Source organism: Hemicordylus capensis, chromosome 3, assembly GCF_027244095.1.
Source record: "Hemicordylus capensis ecotype Gifberg chromosome 3, rHemCap1.1.pri, whole genome shotgun sequence".
In the NCBI taxonomy this organism is placed as follows: Eukaryota; Metazoa; Chordata; class Lepidosauria; order Squamata; family Cordylidae; genus Hemicordylus; species Hemicordylus capensis.
The window spans coordinates 194,284,008-194,303,966 of NC_069659.1; the positions used below are offsets into that span (position 1 = coordinate 194,284,008).

Genomic DNA, 19,959 nt, shown 5'->3' on the forward strand with positions numbered 1-19,959 from the left:
TCTCTTTCTCTCTTCCTTCAAAATCCTTCTCACAGCCCATCTTTTCTTTTAGGCCTTTATCTTAATCACCACTGAAATACAGCATTGTTCACATGAATCATGTGCCGTTTTTCCTCTCCCCTCACTGTTGTTGATCTTAGGGAAGGAGTTTTGATTTGTTGCTCCTCTACTAGGAAGCTAGGTGGCCAAATTTGGCTTTTTAAAAGCCAAATTCTGGCTTACGGCCCATTTGACCCACGAGTATACCCCTTAGGTTCTGGCCTTCCTGCAGGAAGGAGCTTGTCTTCTCACATCACTCTAAATCAGGGGTGCACAACTCAAATGCCCTGTTGGGCCAAAACCAACTGTGACTTGGTATGCTGGGGCTGAGGTCAAATTAAATTTTTTAATTTAAATAATAAATTCAGGAACATAAGAAGCTGCCATATATTGAGTCAGACCATTGGTTTATCTAGCTCAGTTTTGTCTTCACAGACTGGCAGCGGCTTCTCCAAGGTTGCAGGCAGGAATCTCTCTCAGCCCTATCTTAGAGAAGCCAGGGAGGGAACTTGGAACTTTCTGCTCTTCCCAGAGCGGCTCCATCCCCTGAGGGGAATATCTTGCAGTGCTCACACATCAAGTCTCCCATTCATATGCAACCAGGGCAGACCCTGCTTAGCTAAGGGGACAAGTCATGCTTGCTGCCACAAGATCAGCTCTCCTCTTTTTTAAATTTAAAATTTATTTTTTAACATTAAAATAAATTTTAAATTTTAATAGCTAGGGGAGGGTGGGCCTGTATTTGTCCCTGGCAGCCCCTACCCACTTACCATCAGTGGCCCTGTCGCCCTTCAGCCACCAGCTGGGCAGCCTTCCTGGGTGGCGCGATTGCCTCAGCAGACTCTCCCAGGCCCAGCCCTCTGCTCTTCTCTTCCTCCCGCCATGCCACTGGCCTCCCCATGGATCCTGAGCCCCTCTGCTTTTATCTGGGGCTGCTGGGCTGCTTGGGAGAGTGGGGTGGGTGGGAACACTGCTCAACTCCCCCCAGGTCCCAAGCTCCTCTGCCTCAGTCGGGGCCAGGAGCTTCCTGGGAATGAAGGTGCGCAGACGCACCCTGATGGAGACACAAGGTGCACGTGTGCTCGCATTCCTAGGAGGCTCCCAGCCCGGACAGTGTCAGAGGGGCTCAGGAGCCTGGGTGGCAGGAGTGGTGGCAAGGCAGCATACTGCTTGCTTTTCTCCGCCACCCAGATGAGTGGCAGGGGAGGAGGTGAGTAGCGCCCCTGCCCCCACAAGAGCAGAGGGGCTTGGGAGCTGGTGGGAGGTGAGCGGTGCCTCCGCAGTAGCGTGCCACCTCTCCACTGCTCCTGACGCCTGCCTGGTCACAGAGGTGGGTAGCGGTGGTGGCCTGCTTCCACTGCTGGCCAGAGGAAACATGCCTACGGGCCAGATCTGGCCTGCAGGCCATATGTTGTGCAACCCCGCTCTAAGGCATATCTCTGATAACACAAAAACTATAATTTTAGTGGGGGGGAATACCAAGGAGGGAAGACACCAGTGCAGGAAGAAAAGAAAATGAAGTATCTGCACTGAAAATATGTAGTTTATATGCATTTTGAGAAACTATCTTTGTCAGGGGCAATGTAAAATTTATGAAGCACTATGCAGCCATTTAAATAGTTGAAATAAAACCTTTTTCAATATCTGGAAAATTATAAAAATGTGAACGATAGTGCAACTTATGGAAAGGAAAAAGCATGACTGAAGGATAACATAAACATGCCTTGAATAAAACTGAATTATATAAATCTAGTTTGAACACTGGCCAAAAACACTAAGACAAAAATCATAGCTTGTTTCCACATAAAAGAGTTTGAAAAGACATCCTGCTCCCAGCACATCACTCACTCCCTGCCCCCATGCCTGGAGTGCCCCAGGCGGCCGACCACAGAAGCATCCACCATCCCACTTCCAGCATTCACCTCTTCCGATGAACACCATGAGAGGCACAGGTGGGGGGGGGAGTGATGGGGAGTGAGTGACACACTGGGGGCAGGATGGCTGGATCCACTCTGAGTGGCACTCACAAATATGCCATCTTTTTCCAAACATCTGAAGAGGGCTATAGTAATTACTCACCAACAAACCAGCCATCATCACACTTCTCCATGACATCTATGATATCCCCATCCCTTAACTCCAACTCATCATCATTCTGTGGGATATAGCTGTAGAGTGCCTGGTAGCTAAGTCTGAAAATGTTCAAATGGAAAAATGTCAGGTAGCCAGCATTAACAATACATTTCTACCTTCTTCAGAGATCCTAAGATTAGCACTTCACAGGAATCTGAACCCCATTATCAGCAGGAGTTTTAATTTAATTTAATTTAATTTACTTTACTTTAATTTAATTTAATTATTTAAAACATGTATACCCCGCCCCTCCAGTACACTATTGCTTGGGGTGGCACACAACATTAATAAAACAAACACCATGTAAAGCATGAAACTAATACAATTAAACAAGTTAAGTTAAACAACTTAAAAGCCCAGGTTAAAACAATTAAAATTACAATTATTTATTGGGTTTTTAAAAAAGAGTTTCAAATTAAACGTTATTTAAAAAGCTAAAATCTGAGCACTATAAACAGTAAATAACCTACCAGATATAAGCAGCAGATAAAACAGTAAAAAGCCTCTTTTAAAATATGTATTTTTATTTACCGTTTGAGTGTACTTTAGTTACATTTTAGTTGCTCATCCCTTGACCACAAGGCTTATCTGGGTCATGACTTCAGTTTTATCTGGATTCAGCTACCATGAGCTCACTTGCATCCCACCCCACCCTATGGCAGACACCCTATGGCAGGGAAAATCTGGAGACCCCAGGACAAAGGTGGAAAGGAGAGGTACAACAGTACAGTATGTCACCACCATATTGATACTTTAACTGGTGTGATAACTCCATGCTATCTTGTTCAATGGCCTTGTCCACATGTTGAACAAGGAGGGGAGCAAGGAGGGGGACTCCCCAGGTCTAAGGAAAAGGCTGAGTCTCTTTCACTAGCTTCTGAAATCTTCCTTCCAGGAATGAATGGAATTACCCAAGAGGGGCAAGGTCCCACAGATCCATCCCCAGCATAAAATCTGCAGAAAGATCCGATAGGATAAATAGGGGTACAAATTCCTCTAGTAATATCTCGCTGAAGATCACGAATGCAGTATCAGTGTTGTGCCCAGGGGCAAAAAATGTTCAGTTCTTTGTAACAGACTTATAATTAAGAAAATAGAACCTGGGGGGGAAAGGGAAAATAGAATCTAAAACTAGAACCTGAAATTAATATAATCCCATCTGAAGTTGGAGCTTCAGTACTAAATAGATAACATCCAAAGAATTACAGTTGCTAAACAAGGTATGAGGGGGAAGTCAGATCAACTTACATATCTTGTGGGGCTTGATTCCTATTGAGGCTGGCTCCCAGTGGAAGGACTTGGGGTTGCTGAGAAATGATGAGAGATGATTTATTGTCATTAAAAGGCCTCTTGTGGCAAGAGGCAAGAGGCTGAGAAATTGTACTGCAGTAATGAACTGACTTTTCAGCAATGTTTATGATCTCATTGCACACAGTTTCCTGGATGGTACAGGTAGGGCAGGATTAATATCCAAGGAAAAACCCAGAGGATAGTCAACAGGGGAGCAGGGAAGAGAGGAATATGATATGAACCCCCAATAGTCAATAAGAGGTAGGAAAATCCAGATGTAGCCATAAATCCAATAAGACAACAGAGTTGTAGATCCAGGTACACATTCCAGGCAGTGGAGTGAAGAAGGAATCCAGGTGGTAAGCATGAAAAAACAGGCAAGATACAGAAGAGTATGCTATTTAGTTTTAGGTTTTATATAACAAAGCAGCAGCAGCAGCAGCAAAAGAAGTTGCAATTAGTCAGCCGGGGTCTCAAAATCACAAATGCCACAGTTTGAGTGTGAAAGTTCAAAACACAGCTCAGACATGCAACTGAAGCTCTCCCAAACACTACATTTGTTTAATGTAGTTCTGCTCTGTTTTCTTTATCTACTGAGAGCAGACTTTCTTTCAGTCCCTAGATAGGGTCTGACACAGGTACCACTCTCCACAGCAGTGAAGAACTGCTATCAAGATCTGCTGAGAAAACCCTAACAAGCAAGAAGCACAGTCAACTCGAGGGTACCCAAGAGTGGAGTACCTGCAGCTAGGTGTCTGTGGTGGCATCTGACTCTATTTGACCCACAGATCCTTCTTCTTCTTTCTACTATGTCAGTGGTGGCAAAACAGCTAACATAAAGGGTTGGACCAGAAAGACACCAATTGCACCAAACTTCTCCACTTTAGTGGATAAAGAAACCACCAAGAAACACATTGACACTAAGAAACCTGCTCTGCCAAGCTCTGGCATTGGGGGTCATCTCACCAGTAATGCTGGTTGTAGCAGACCATGGTATTAGAAAGCAGATGATGGGTGCTTTATGCAGTATGGACTGTGCTAAAGAGAGGCTTCAGTTATGAATCTCAGGGAAAGAGTGCTCTTACCACATAGCTCTTTTCAGATTCTGTGAGATCTGGTCCTGGCCTCAATGAATGATGAGAAGGCTGTGTGATTACCAAAGCACATGGTAAGGGAGACATTTTAGCACATGTATGACCAAGTCAAAATTAAAATGAACAAAGCAAAAAATGGAAAGGAAGAAAACACAACACAAATCAATCCACCACTGGATTCCAACAACAGAGCTTGACATAATGGAGCACTACTGTAATTAGTACAGTGACTGTAGGAGGAAGTAAAATAAAGGCACAGAATTAGTGGGTTAGAAACAGAAAACAGAGTGAAATGGTGGCTTTGGATTAGCAATACAGTTGGAAACAGATCAACAGTGTTACGAGGCAATCTCTGTGGGAGGGCATGCACAACATCAAGACTGCCTGGTTTGAAGGTGAATACCAGTGGAAAGAGGAAAACTCAAGTAAGATTTGGGGGCAAGAATATGCCTTTCTTGGAACTCAGAAACAGGTTCCTTGCTGATGGGTCTGAGTAATACACCCATCCACATTCCTCATTTGTTCACCCAATGGAATGTAACTACTTGTATGCCATCTCACTTAACTCAGGGGAAAGAGAGGTCTAAGAGGATTGAACCAAAGTGTTTCAGATGAAATGCTTTCATTACATCAGCTGCGGTGCTCCTGATGCAGCCACTCAAATTAAAAGTATTATCTGAATTATTTTGAGGATATGAGAGGTAAAGAACAGGCAGAAGTAATATTGAAGTAGACAATAAGCAGGCTTTCAAGTTTACACTCCTCAGCACTCCTTTCCATATCACCTTCCCTGCCCCTTTTCATAATACTTAGACTACTCTCAGCATGCAGGAGAATTTCAAACGATCATAAAATTTAGACTTGGAAGGGACCTTGGAGGTCTTCTAGTCCAACCCTTTGCTCAATACAGGAATCTGCTCCAGCAACTCAAGTTTGGGTTCTGGGTAACAACAGCAACAGCTTTCCAATTCCAAGTCACCTTGGCAAATCTGTATAGCTTTCTAAACTTTCCTGAGCTACAAATGGAAGGTGAGAGTAAAAAAATTATAGCTTGCCCCCTTCTCAAAAGCTTGAGATAGGTATCTGCTTAGTCATGACAAAAAGCACTGGACTCAAAGAAACAAGCTTTACAATATGTTAAGGCTATTCTCACGATGGAGAGAAACCAAGCTAAGGGAGCCCAGCCCAGTTTCTCTCCACCATGAGAACCACCGGGCTTGCAGGTGAGCCCAGTGGTTCAACAGTGGCTAGCCCGCCTAAGAACCCTTCCCCTAAAATGAGGTTAGTGGAGCACTCTCTCTGCTAACCCTGTTTTACTGATCGTGTGCCGCCGCAGTGCGGCTCCATGCTGCACCAACACACAAGTAGACCCCCGACCAGGAGGCTCCAACAAGCCTCCCGCCCTTGGGGGTCTCCCCAGAATGCCCTGCGCACTCGCGTGGGGGATTCTAGGACTTCTGGAGGCCAGGCAGCCCCCGATCCCTGCTGCCCCTACCAGCTCTGTGACGGAACCGGTAGTCGTGGATGGCTCTCTGCTCATGTGCGGGGAGAGCAGGCTAAGCCCACTCTCCCCGTCGAGCCTGGTTGGGCTCCACACATTCGTATCTTTCCATATACATTTCCAAACAGCCACTGATAGATTCAGATTCAGATTCATTTCCCACCTTTGTATGTAACTGGGTTCAGTCTGCCTTCCTGAATGTAGTAAAGTATTGTAAACCTGAGATAATGAATGACTGGGTCTTTTCACAACTGTCAAATTGCGCATGTGTGCTAAGACCAAGTGCAGATGGAGTGGGCAAAGGAACATAGCGCTGAGATGACAACCAAGGTCCTCGAAATAAAGGCAACTTCATTAGCATTTTATGTGTGCATGGGACTGTTATGAGAGATGGATGGATGGAAAACAAAGCACCTGTCTATGGAGAGGACAAGGAGCTCTTCAAGAACACTGAAAAAATCTTTCTGGAGCTCCAGAAATAAGTGAATGGAAAGATGACCCCAGGTTGCTTTGTTCATGCTGCCAATGTATAACAAAGGAATGGACAGGGAAGCAGGACCACACCCTTTCAGACCTCTGTGCATTCAGTAGAGTGTCCTACAGAAAGGAGCAACCACACAAGTACAGCTGTACTCACACATACATACCCCAAACAGGTCTCCTGCTGGCTTGCAAATCTACTCACATATGGTTGCGGAAGCACCCCTTTCAATGGCTCTCTGAACATGAATGGAAGGGGAGAGTGCCCACAGCCCTGCCTCCTCCCTCCATGTTTGTTATACATGGCTAAGGGGAGATTGAACATCCCTTTGATGAAATCCACATAAAACTGACCCATTTTCAACATTAGGCTCCATAGCCACCACACTTCCGGAAAGCCTCCTTCATACTATCCTATATGGGTGTCACCATGGGGATACTGGGTGGAAAATAAGTTCACTTTTGCGAAAATCCATTATATATTTTGAATAATTTGTTGGTTTGTGTGAAATAAAGAGCCTCTTCTCACGATCTGTGAGAAGGGCTAGAGGGCGGGTTAAACTTACCCTCCCAGCAGATGATCACGGTGCTGTTGCTGGGCACGTACCCTGCGTGCCCAGATGATTCCCCACAAACCAAGGTAGCGGGGAGAGCCGGGGGCCGGGATGTGTTGTCCCAGCCCCCGGAACAACCAGGATGCACTTTCCAAGCGCGTAGTGCATTATAGGGATCTCCCCTTCCATCCCTGGGCTCCCCACAGTGTGGGGATTTTTTTGCAGCACTCGCTCCCTTAACCTCATTTGGAAGGGTGGCTAATTAGGCAGGTTTGCCACCGTGGAGCCACCGTTATCGGGCCTGATCCTGGCGGTTTACAAGCGCATGCAAAACCAGGCCTTAGCCTGGTTTTGCATGATCGTGTGAATAGCCTCAAAGTCATGCTTCCTGATGACCTACAGACACCAAAGTTTGTACACACAATCCTGCCACCGAAATTAGCTGAATGCACCACTTTTTACACTTTAATCAGTGAAACTTGAAATATATGTTTTTTGTATTTTTTAGAAGAAATTCTGGAGATGATAATATTTTAACTTCTTTTTCTCAACAGATTTTTAACACTCAATAATCAGATTGTTAATTCAAAAAGGACACATCCATGAAAAGCAGAAGATATTTCTTAGATTCAATTTGCTGTGATTCAAATATATGGTAATAAGTCGATAACATGAACAATTTTTGAAGTTGAAATCCTGCAAATTCCAGAATATTATTTTACTTTCCTTTTGCAAGCATATGAATAAAAAATCATATGACATGCACAGGTCGCCCTCAAATAGTGGTTTTTCATTTGCGGGCCATTTCCCAGTATAACCAATTCCAATATCAAGTTATCGCCAGAGATGTGTCTGTAGTTTTGGTTATTCATAGGTGTTTTTTTTTAAAAAAACATCCAACTAAACTGGTACACAACTTAAATAACCACTTTCCCAGCTTTGCAGTGGATGCATGCGGACATTTAAAGAAGCAGTGCGAGATGCACAGGCTGCTCCATCCACTCTTGCCTCTTGCACCACTTCTTTAAACCTCCCTGCATGTCAGCCGAAAAGTGGGGAGAGTGGCTATTTAACCTTACACCTCCCCATAATTCTCAGCTGACTGCGGGGAGAGTTAAAGTTTAAATAGCTACTCTTCCCACACAGGCTGCTCCACTCACTCTTGTCGCAAGAGTGGATTTTTAGCTAAGGAACCTAATCCCAGTCCCATAGCCAGCTTAAACATTCGGGAGGGGGGGAGTAGGGGGGCAGCTTATCTGGCCCCCATCAGTACTAACTACATAACATACCATTCAGTTATTTAAAAATCCTTTGTTAGTTAAAAAAATATGTAAGTAGGTAGAGAAAAATTAGGGGGGGCTGATTGTGCTAGCACCCCCCCTCCCCCAGCTACAGGTCTGTCTAACCCCATTTGGGGGGTTAGCTCAAACACCCCAGTTCTGCAGATTCCATGAACATTACTCCTGAAATATTAGAGGGCCTCCTAGATTTCATTTCTTGAACATTCCCAGCTGTGTAATCTACGCAAAATGATTTTGCCAGGTCAAGGGCAGGCCTTACCTACTAGTTGTAAATATTTAAAGCAAGAGCATAACATTGAAAGTATTTCCCCCTAGTATCTCCATTTAGATATGCATCCTCATGCAACTTAAACATGCACTTCCACTCACTAGTATAGATTATGATGAAGGATTTTAGACAGACTTCCACACAGAAAGTGGGCTGGTACCTGAGCAGCATTCAGTCACCATGTGAACATTACTATGGTTTCATTAAGCAGTAGAGGTCAAAGATGGTTAATGGTTCTGTCACTGCTTTTGTTACCAGACCTGCTCACTTCGCCATTCTGTGGGGCTTCAGTGCTTGGGCTTCCTAAACCCAAACCTCAACCATTTTTCCCCTCTATATATTTGGTTGGAAGAGAAACGTTGGCTGCATTCTGGGTACCTAACTGACCCATTTATAATTGCATTCATGTGGTGAAATTAATGTGAAAGTTTTAAGAATAATGATTATTGTACCATTCACACCCATGACACAAGGCTAAAAGCCTGTGGGCAATGAGATGCATTCAAATTTGCTATTTCCAAAACAGAATTACAATAGAAAGCTCAAAGCAGAATTAAGAATTAATAGAATTCTTAACTAATACCTTGATTTTCAGGAAAAACCAGAACCATTGTTTCAGTGTACAAAGGTACAGGATTTCACATTTCTCTTAAAAAAACAACAACCATAAGCAGGACACAAATAGCAACTGCTTCCTACGTTGTGTCACCACCTGCATACTTCTGGTCCAGCATCCGAATTCATACCATTGCCAATGCCAATACTGTAGTGAGCATTTCAAATTGGTATCAACTGCAACTAGTAATGTCTAGTGGATCTTAAATGGAAGTCTTGAGGAAAGGAAATGTTGATTCCAATATGATTTCTCTTGAGGCATATACAGCTTCTGCCTAGGATTATTTTTTCTGGTAACTAACTGGATAGGTTCACAGTAGTTTTGAGGTTAATGGACATTTTGACTCCTACAGGGAAAGCCAAAGTATGAGGCACACACTTCACTATTCATGTGAGGAAAATATTTTGCCTGAGTTAAACAATAATTATCACCCCTCATCTAAGAATCACCAGCTTCAGAGCAAATTCAGAAATCTAGATAAAATACAGCACAAAGGACTAGGTGAAATAAAAAATGGTTTGAAATGAAAAATCAGCTCCTCCTTTTTAAAAACATGATGAACTAATATACTCTATTGCCCTTAAAGATTTGCTGCATTCATTTTCCAAATATGAACGATGAATTCCTAAGCTCAGCCAAAACAGAGAAAACAAATGTTGATTAAATAAGCACAAATGGACACCTGGAATTCTGGTTTGAGGTTAACAAGTCCGCACCATCTTAGCACGTTGCATCATGGCTAGTGTCACAGGTGGGCCAAGTCAGGCATGGACAGAACCAACAGTCCATGCCCATTCATGGGAGACCCAGCGAACCTCCTTTTCATTCATTTCATTTCATTCCGCTCGGCCACTGTAAATCACTCTGTGACTACACAAAGCTAACATCACAGACAAGAGCTTTCCCACATTATCTCAGTGCAAATGCTTTTCAGCGGAGTCACTTCGCATATTCACTGCAAGTGTTGTGTAAGCAAACAAGAACATAAATTGTTTAGATTATCTTAAACCTGACAAATTAAAATTCTATATGAATACAGGACCAGCTTGCATGGCTGAAGCAGGCTCTAAAAAGCAAGAGATGTCCTAGACTTATGGAATTAATATATATGGGTAAGCAAATTGCACAATGCCAACAGCAACAAACATGAGATTCCAAGCTGCAATTTGTCCCCTCCCCATCCAATAGTTACCTGTGGTATATTGACCCTGCGTGTGAGTCTGGGAGGTGGTTTTGTTGTAACAGCAAAGGAAGAAATTGAAGAGGGAGATAGAAGAGCAGATGGAGAGAATGGTTTTGTGTTGACAGGCTTTTAAAAGGAAAGAAAAGTTGGTCAGCAAAGAGCACTGTCCCATTAACAACATTACAAGAATGATGTTCTTACAAACAAGAACGTTTGTTTTAAACTTGGTGCAAAGTGCAGCAAACCAGCCCATGCAAAAGCAGGCATGCCATTTGAACTTGTCTGCCCTCTGTTAGCACTGAAGGCTTAATGCATTGTGAATGGATGAGGCATTATTTATTTATTACAATTTTCTTATATACCGCCTCCTCCAAAGACTCTAGATGGTGAACAACAATACCAATAACAATTAATTAAAATAATAAAATAAAATAAAATAAAATAATAATAATAATAATAATGTGCATGGTCAATATTTGACTATGCATGGTCAATATGCATGGTCAATATTTGCACAATATAACCGAAAAATCAAATTTCACCAAGACCTGGCAATGGCTTAAGAATGGCAACTTGAAGAAAGAAACAGAGGGTTTAATACTAGCTACACAAGAACAGGCAGTAAGAACAAATGCAATAATAGCAAAAGTCGAAAAGTCTACAACAAACAGCAAGTGCCGCCTTTGTAAAGAAGCAGATGAAACCCTGGACCACCTAATCAACTGTTGTAAAAAGATCACACAGACTGACTACAAACAAAGGCATGACAAGGTAGCAGGGATGATACACTGGAACATCTGCAAAAAATACAAGCAACCTGTAGCCAAAAATTGGTGGGACTATAAAATTGAAAACGTTGTAGAAAATGAAGATGCAAAAATATTATGGGACTTCCGACTACAAACAGACAAACACCTGCCACACAATATACCAGATATAACTGTAGTCGAGAAGAAAGAAAAACAAGTCAAAATAATTGACATAGCAATAGCAGGTGATAGCAGAATAGAAGAAAAAGAAATAGAAAAAAAATCACAAAATACAAAGATCTACAAATTGAAATTGAAAGGCTGTGGCAGAAGAAGACCAAAATTATCCCAGTAGTAACTGGCACCCTAGGTGCAATTCCAAAACATCTTGAAGAGCACCTTAACACCCTAGGGGCCACAGAAATCACCATCAGCCAACTACAAAAAACAACTTTACTGGGAACAGCCTATATTTTGCGACGATATCTATAACAACAACAATATTGATAATAAAATTCAGCCATCCCAGGTCCTTGGAAAGGACTCAATGTCTGGATAAAACAAACCAGTCAATAACACCTGTCTGACTGTGTAAACAAGAAAAAATAATAATAGGCAAATGCCTGGTGAAACAGGTGGGTCTTAAATAGAGCCTTAAAAGCAGCCAGGGAGGTGTCTGAATGAATCGGGGGGGGGGGGAGTGTTCCAAAGAGAGAAGGCCACCTTCCTTCCTTTTCTATTGGTATGGAAAGAGGAAAATGCCTTAGTCATGTTGGATCACTGCAGTGCTCTTTATGTGGGGCTGCTTTTGAAGAATATTTGGAAACTTTCATTGGTGCAGAATGCAGCTTCCTGGGTTCTCTCTGGTATGACTCGCTCGGAGCGCATATTGCTTGGCTGGCAACACAGCAGTTCTACCATCACCTGTTGCAATCACCTATTTTCACTGCCTTACTATGACAGGTTTCCTGAGGCTCAAACTCTAAGACAAACTGGGGTGGATACTGGGGAGTAGGGGTGTGCAATTTGGGTTTTCGGTGATTCGGTTCGGGACCCAAACCGAATCACCCCCGTTCTGTTCTGTGCCCGAATCTGGGCTACCCGAATCACCCCTGATTCGCTTCGGATTCAGATTAAATCTGAATCTGAATCGATTTGGGTATGAAAAACGGGTCCCAGGGGCAAAATAGTGGGGTGGGGTGTAGTGCCCAATGGTTGGAGGCTACCACCCAAATTTCAGGGGGATTGGGCAAAGGGCTGATTTTGGGGGAATTTTTGAAGTTTTAGTGTCTTTGGGGCAGATCGGGGGCATAGCGTGGGATCTGGGCAAAAAGAGTGGGGTGGGGTGGTAGTGCCTAATGGGTGGAGGCTACCACCCCAATTTCAGAGTGATTGGGCAGAGGGCTGATTTTTGGAAACTGTTGAAGTTTACTGTTGAAGGTTTTTCAACTGTTGAAGGTTTTTCCCCATAGAGAAGCATTGAGGTGTCAGCAAACGTATAGCTTCATGCGGGGGGCAAAGGGGTGGCCTAGAGCAGTGTGGGGTTGGTGGTAGTGCCAGGTAGGGTCAAGGAAGCTACCTGAATTTTTTCAAAGGATTTGGGCAGAGGGCTGATTTTTGGGGAATTGTTAAAGTTTACGCGTCTTTAAGGTTTTTCCTCATAGGGTATGCATGGAGCTTTCAGCAGCCCCATAAGTGCACTTGGGGGGTGCTGGGGTGGCCCAGAGCGAGTGGTAGTGTAGTTCACATAGGGTGCCAACCACCCCCATGGGTTTCTAACCCATGGGGTACAGGGTTCTGTTGTTTCGGAGGTATTCTGAGTGTGGATTCTATGATAGCTAATGAGATTTTCAATGAAACACCATGAATCCATACTAATTTGGTATCACAGAATCCACACTCAGAATTCTTGGGGGAAAAGCTTCTCTATGGGGAAAAACCTTAAAGATGCATAAACTTCAACAATTCCCCAAAAATCAGCCCTCTGCCCAATCACTCTGAAATCGGGGTGCTAGCCTCCACCCATTAGGCACTACCACCCCACCCCACTCTTTTTGCCCAGATCCCACGCTATGCCCCCGAACTGCCCCAAAGACACTAAAACTTCAAAAATCCCCCCAAAATCAGCCCTTTGCCCAATCCCCCTGAAATTTGGGTGGTAGCCTCCATTCATTAGGCACTACCACCCCACCCCACTATTTTGCCCCTGGGACCCAAAATTCAAGCTGATGTCACATCAGACCTTTTTGCATTCAAATCAATGGAGGCAAAAAGGTGGGAAATTCAAAGAGATGTCAGTCTGAATCACCCGAATTTTTCGGGCCTGAATCAGGGGTGATTCGGCTCGGCCCCGAAAAATATCAGGGGACATCGGTGGTGATTCGGTTCGGACCCGAATCACCCGAAATTGCTCATTTCGGGCACAGATTGATCTGTGCCCGAAATTTTTTGCACATCCCTACTGGGGAGTAAGAATGGAGTTTAGAAGTGCCTGCTAGGGGCCAAGAAAGGCACACGGGAGTCAGGGGAAGAGTCTGGCTGTATCACTCACAGGGCTGTTGTGAGAACAGACATAACCATATATATCGCTCTGGGCTCCTTGGAAGAAGAGCAAGATATAAAAGTAAAATTTAAAAAAAACCCATCACTAGGTCCTAGCCAAAATAATCCTCATGCTAATTCATCCGACGTTTCAACTCAACCAGTTCAGGGGACAATATTTTGCAGTTAGTCACTATAAAGTTAGAAAAGAATTAAAGGATTTATCAGCTATGTCCAGCTGTAATTGAGGCTGATAGTACTGGACCCCGCCCCCACACATACACACAATGTAGATTGCAAGAGTACAACATATGCATGCATGAAAAGTACCTTCATAGCCCTGCTCTGACTCTCCCTCGGTTCAACTTGTTTATTATTGCAGATGTCCCTTTTCTTAGGGCCATTTCTTTCCTCCTGATTGAGCTTGCTCTCATCAAAGGCGTGAAGATATTTCTTTTGTGAGCTAACACACTTCTCCAGCTCTGACTGTCTCAGCCAGCTCCCTCTGCTGATCTCAAGAATGCCACTTAAGTCTTTGTCAGCTGTGATCTGGTCCTCCCTGTCAATGTTTTGGCTGGCTCCTCTGCTCCTTTGGAGCTTGTCTTGGGGGTCAATGACATCACTGAGCTCTGAGAGGAAGCTGTCTGGGCTGCCAACTACAGAATAAGGTGAATTACAATAGCTCACATGAGGAGAAGGGGAGCTAACCAACTTTTCTTCACTTCGCAGAGTGACCAGGCTGACATTTTGATTAGATGGCTGAGGCCCAGATGGGGAGGGGGAAATGACAGATCTGGGAGTTGAGGAGCTGGAGAAATTAGAATGGTGAAGGCTAATGGAAGGTGAAGGGCTGGCCACCGCTGAGGAGATGAGATAGTCGATGTTACAGAGAGAAGCATCAGGTAGAGGTGGTAAAGGAGGGGTGATGGCCGGAGTGCTGCTACAGGATGCTCCCAAAGTCAGGGAAATCCATTCTGAGGTGATGGCCTGCAGCTCAGGAGACAGGGCTTGGCGCATGAAGGGTAAAGGTGGAGGAGTTGGTGTGAAAAGCTGCTCAGACTTGAGGGAAACAAAATGAGAAAGAAAGGAAGAAGCACAACAGAAAGGCAGGTCATTAGAAAAAATAATTAAAATAAAGGGTATACAAGTAGAAAATGTGGAGAAAAATGAGAAAGCTAGGGCATGGCTGAACACAGAAAAGAATCAAGTTCCTGAAACCAAGGTTCAGGGATCAGAAACGTGAAACAAGTGTTCTCTGGAACATTACGGAGCTGAAGGCAATGTGCTAAGTCCTGTAGGTCTATGAGGGTACATGCACGTTCTGCACACTTCAATAAGGGCATTACTAGATGTAATGGTGATAGGAAACAATTTTGGTCCTGACAATTCCCCATAGGCAGGAGGTGGGAGAGAGGCAATTTAAAATGCAGAATACGAGTAGACAGGAGAGTGGCTGAACTTGCCTTCTGCCCCCACCAGTGCTTTCTCATCCCAAACTGTTTTTGTTTAGTGGTGCTTCTCTCAGTTCTGGCCTCAGAACCCCATTAGGAGAAAAACAGCTAAAACATTTCACTTCAGGAGGTGGAAAGAAGGGAGACAAGTGCTTTAAATTGCCCACTCACCTACTTTTTATAGGGAATCAATGAAAGATCCAATTATGCACACAGGTCTACTATTGTTAGGCATCATTTGCCTCCGATGGTTTATTGATGGTTCTTGTGCTTAATTCCACCTTGTTCCAAGGGGCAGCTCATGAGGCAGTCTCTACATAGGCTTCTCTAGGGCCACCAGGATTTGAAGGCACCATTTATGCAAACAGCCACTTCTGCATGGGCAATGGATGGGCCCTAGTTCTTGCAATGGCAGCTTTACAAAGTGCAAAAGAAATCAAGTTCTACATACACAAGTGGATGTCACACAAATGGTGCAACTGTCTCACACATTCCTGTACCACAAAGGGGAACATGAACCTGGAGAGAAGCTGATCCTCAGTATTTTAAAGCATATTGTGCACACTCTGTGTAATTATATACAATTTGAAATACCCCTTTCTTTAGATAGGCAAAATGGCTTATGGTCAATCAAGCATGAAAAAATAAAATAAAGGATGTATGGATTTATACAACCCTACGCACCCTTACACAGGAGCAAGTCCTATTGACCTTAGTGGGATTTCCTTCCAAATAAGGATTGAGCTGCAAATCTCTCTGGCTGACATCCAGACCTTGAAGGAGGTCTTTACACTGGGGGCGGGGGGGATGGGGGACGGACGACTGTTGAGCTAGTTGGCAGCGCTGCCTGGAATTTGCATTCCAGACTAGTGCTACTGCAAACACTCTTGTGCTATCAGCATTTGTAGTGCAACTAAGCCATCCTCGTGTAACAGTGTTTGTTCTACATGCAGTTCCTTGTGACTGCATGTGACTGTCCCCAGATTTTTTTTTAAACCAAAAATTGCCTTGGCAGGAAGCAAGGATACCAAATTGTTTTCAACTAATGGAAGTTCTCTCAACATGAAGACTCTGTAGAAACCATGGTTTCCCCAGTGATAATTCACTTATTGTAATGCTAGTTGTAAAGCTCTTAGAACACACTGAGTAATCACGGTCAGCATGCCATAATCAGTTTGACAGATTTCAGTTAATCAAAAAATATCTAAATTTCCCAACCCCACAGATGTGAAAATTTCCAGTGGAAAATGTAATGGGAGGAAAATGAAACAATGCTAAAAAGTAAGCCCCAAATGCATGTGCAGGATAAATACTTCTCTAAAAGGAAATACATTTCCCTTTGATCAATATGGCTTATTTATTCATCTGGATATCTGTAAGACATTTTCTCTGCCAAGTGACAGAAAAATAGCACAACATTTATGGTCACCCCAAGCAGTTTTGTTTTCTTTAAGTATATCAGTGGTAGTCTTTTGTCTTCCAGCCCCAGAAGTTGTGAAAATCCTTCATTTTTGCATGGCCAATTGCATGGTGAGCAATATGAGCAATATTGCTCACCATGCAGAGGAGCTTTGACTTTCAGAGCAAGCAAACAGTCCAGCAGCACACTGAGAGGCCGAACTCATCTCCTGGCTCTGGTCCTGGGAGCTGGAACAGACCCCTACTGCCCTGGAGAGGCAGCAGCCCCTGGTGCCACACAAATGACTCGCACAAACGTTTAAGTCAGATCTTCTAGAAGCAAAGGGACTACCAGAGCAGGAATTTCTACTAGGAGGATTTTTTTTAAATGCTGAAAATAAAAACAGAAAAATTATTTCAAATTAATGACATTGCCATAATTGGTGTGTGCGTGTGTGTGTTTATAAAGCACCATGCTCATTAAGTTGTTTAATTAAGGGAACAAAAAAGAACAGGCACAAAATGAGGGGACCACAGCCTTGGTCAAGGGCAACAATCTCTTTAAACTGGCTTCAATGCAAGTAAGAATAAAGAGAGGCACACAGGGTGGGCTGGGTGGGGAGTTCACAGGTACACTGATAGGGTCTGAAGCAGTGGTCCCTAATTTTTCTCATCTCTGTGTGGAATGAGTTTTGTTCTGGGCTGCAGTATAAAGGCAGTGTGTGCACACTTGCATTCAGAATGGGGCCTTCCTGATTCAACCTGAGCGGGATCTAAAATTAACTGAGCGGACATCCAAAAACTTGTGAGCGTGTGCATGTGCGCATGCCTTAGAGAGAACAGTGGTCTGAAGTGTCAGTGACTAAGGAGGAAAGAGATCTTGGGATCATGGTGGATAGCTCAACAAAAACATCCACTCTAGGGCAAACTAAATGTGATGTTGGAGGTGCATGAATGCATCTTAGTTTTGCTTTTGGTTTTTTGCTAAAATCAGCTGCAAGGCAGGGGAACATTCTGAATCAGGGCCTTGGCATTGGTGGAGCTTTATTTTTAACTCTTTTCTCCCATGTTGGAGCCCAGAGCGACAGCTGCGGAAGGAAAAACTGCAAGCTCAACAGGATCCTCTGTTGGATCGAGGCTGCAGTGAGGGGGAAAGAGTCAAACTCCTCTCCCCTGCCCAATGGCCCTGATGCAAATCAGAACCCCCTCTACAGCTTAAGCAAAAAACAACAACCCAGCAATCAAAGCATCTCTGTTGGAAGCATACATCTCCCGCATCTTATCTAATTTGGCCCTCAGGGCATGGCAGCTGAGGGGTGGGGAGGGAGGATAAATTCCACGCCAAGGGTGATTAGGAAAGGAGTTGAAAACTGCCAGTATTATAATGTCTTCATGGTGGTTCCATATTTGGAATTATGATCCAGTTTTGATTACTTCATCTCAAAAAGGATATCAAGAGAGTTGGAAAATGTGCAGAAAAGGGCAATGAAATTATCAAGGGCCTGGAGCACTTCTGTTATGAGAAAAGTCTAAAGTGTTTGGGGCTTTTGAATTGAGAGAAAAAATAAACTATGGAGTTATCAACTGCATGCTCTGCTTCCTGGAGGCATCTGGAAGGCTACTGTGGGAGGCAGGATGCTGAACAAGATGGACCTTTGATCTGATCCAGCAGGGATCTGAGGGTCTTAACCGCAGCAAGGCTGCACCTCCTTCTCTTTCCAGCCTACACGGAAGGGCTCACCTTCCAGAAGTTCTGTTCTTGTTTTACAGAAGCTAGCTAGTTATTCTGCTTCCATCAGGTAGCCCCTTGAACCAGAGACACTTAAGAAACATGTGGGATATTCTTCTGCAGATGTGGCTATTAGCAGAAGATATATGGCAAACTGCATGTCTCCTGTTTTCTTTTGTTCTCAATCTTCTAGCTTTCTGTGTGATAAGATACATTTATGTGACAAATGTATTTACCCCGTATCACCTAAGTGAGAAATTACCAGACCAGCAAGCCCCAGAACATGGTTTTCACCAGTCAAAATATGCCATTCAGCAACTGGTGGGGCAGCCTGCCAAATGGTTCCCCATGAGTCAAACCCATGACCCCATAACTGGCAGGATGTATTTTGTAGAAGTCACAATTTTAGGGCTTTGAGTTTTGAAACAGTGTCCTTTTGATCAGGGGTGGAGCTACAAATGGGCGGACACAACCAAAGAATACATGTTGGCCTGCCTCAGGGGCTGCCTCACTTGCCTCCCCCTACCTCCCCTCCCCCACTGGCCAGCCACTCCTGCTGCTACCTGTTGCCATGCTCCTCTCCATGGCGCGCTGCACTGCCCATCCCCAGTGGTGCATGGCACTCCTGCAGCTTGCTGCTGCTTCCCAGTTTCTCAGGGCTGGAGTGTGGGTGGTAGGAGCAGGAGCATGCCTTCGCCGTCACTAGGGGTGAGGAGGTTGCCGCTGTGCCTTCATCTCCCTTGCCGCTGGGGAAGAGGCATGCCACTGCCACCACCATGGGAGGGTAGCCCGGGAGAACATGGGCTGCCCATACCATCCTTACGCCACTGTTTTTGATAACTGATAGCTAGATCTGATGTCTGCCAAAATCAATGGGAAGATGACTGCCTCCCACCATCAGTGAAGCTCTGCAAGCAACAACTTCTAATTTCATGGTGCAGCTTTAGTTCTGTTGGCGCTTGTCTGCCATGAATTAAAGCTACAATCCTGCACAGAGTTAGGCTGCATAAATTCCATTTAATAAGATAAAAGCAGCCTAACAGTGTGCCAGATTGCAATCCAAAGACAATCAATACTTTTCCAGAGCCATGCTAGCTGTTGTCACACACAATACAGACGTTTGCTTGTTTATTGTGGGCCAGCTTGTATGATAGATGTGGGGGAAGAGCCAGCGTGGTGTAGTGGTTAGAGTTCTGGACTAGGACTGGGGAGACCCAAGTTCAAATCCCCATTCAGCCATGAAACTAGCTGGGTGACTCTGGGCCAGTCACTTCTCTCTCAGCCTAACCTACTTCACAGGGTTGTTGTGAAAGAGAAACTCAAGTATGTAGTACACTGCTCTGGGCTCCTTGGAGGAAGAACGGGATATAAATGTAAAATAAAAACAAAAACAAAATAAAATAAAAAGGAGCACCTCCCACCCATCTGACACACTGTCTCACTACCGCCTAATCACATGATACAGTGAACCACCCCATAACATGGAGACAAAATACTACTCTGTATTAGGAAAATTGTCTTTGTGCGACTAGGTGATGGTGAGACAACATATCAGATGGTGGGAGGAGATGTGCATTTCCATGCTCCTCTGTCACACATCTGAGATCAGTAGAAGGCTATCGACACTCTACA

The 19,959-nt window shown here is 44.2% G+C and overlaps 1 protein-coding gene across 50 annotated transcripts in view; it reads right to left on the reverse strand.

Annotated features, from left to right (window-relative positions):
• SORBS1 (sorbin and SH3 domain containing 1) overlaps positions 1-19,959 on the reverse strand; it is a 304,285-nt gene that overhangs the window by 3,764 nt on the left and 280,562 nt on the right. For 39 of the 50 annotated variants that reach the window (XM_053307082.1, XM_053307125.1, XM_053307131.1 and 36 more), the window contains 5 exons: positions 14,080-14,808; positions 10,469-10,585; positions 4,548-4,607; positions 3,421-3,611; positions 2,119-2,231 (listed from right to left, as the gene is read on the reverse strand). In XM_053307082.1, the coding sequence (XP_053163057.1) occupies positions 2,119-2,231; positions 3,421-3,611; positions 4,548-4,607; positions 10,469-10,585; positions 14,080-14,808 (1,210 nt within the window). The remainder of the gene's footprint in view (positions 1-2,118; positions 2,232-3,420; positions 3,612-4,547; positions 4,608-10,468; positions 10,586-14,079; positions 14,809-19,959) is intronic. The other 11 variants (XM_053307122.1, XM_053307118.1, XM_053307105.1 and 8 more) reach the window with 9 other exon arrangements.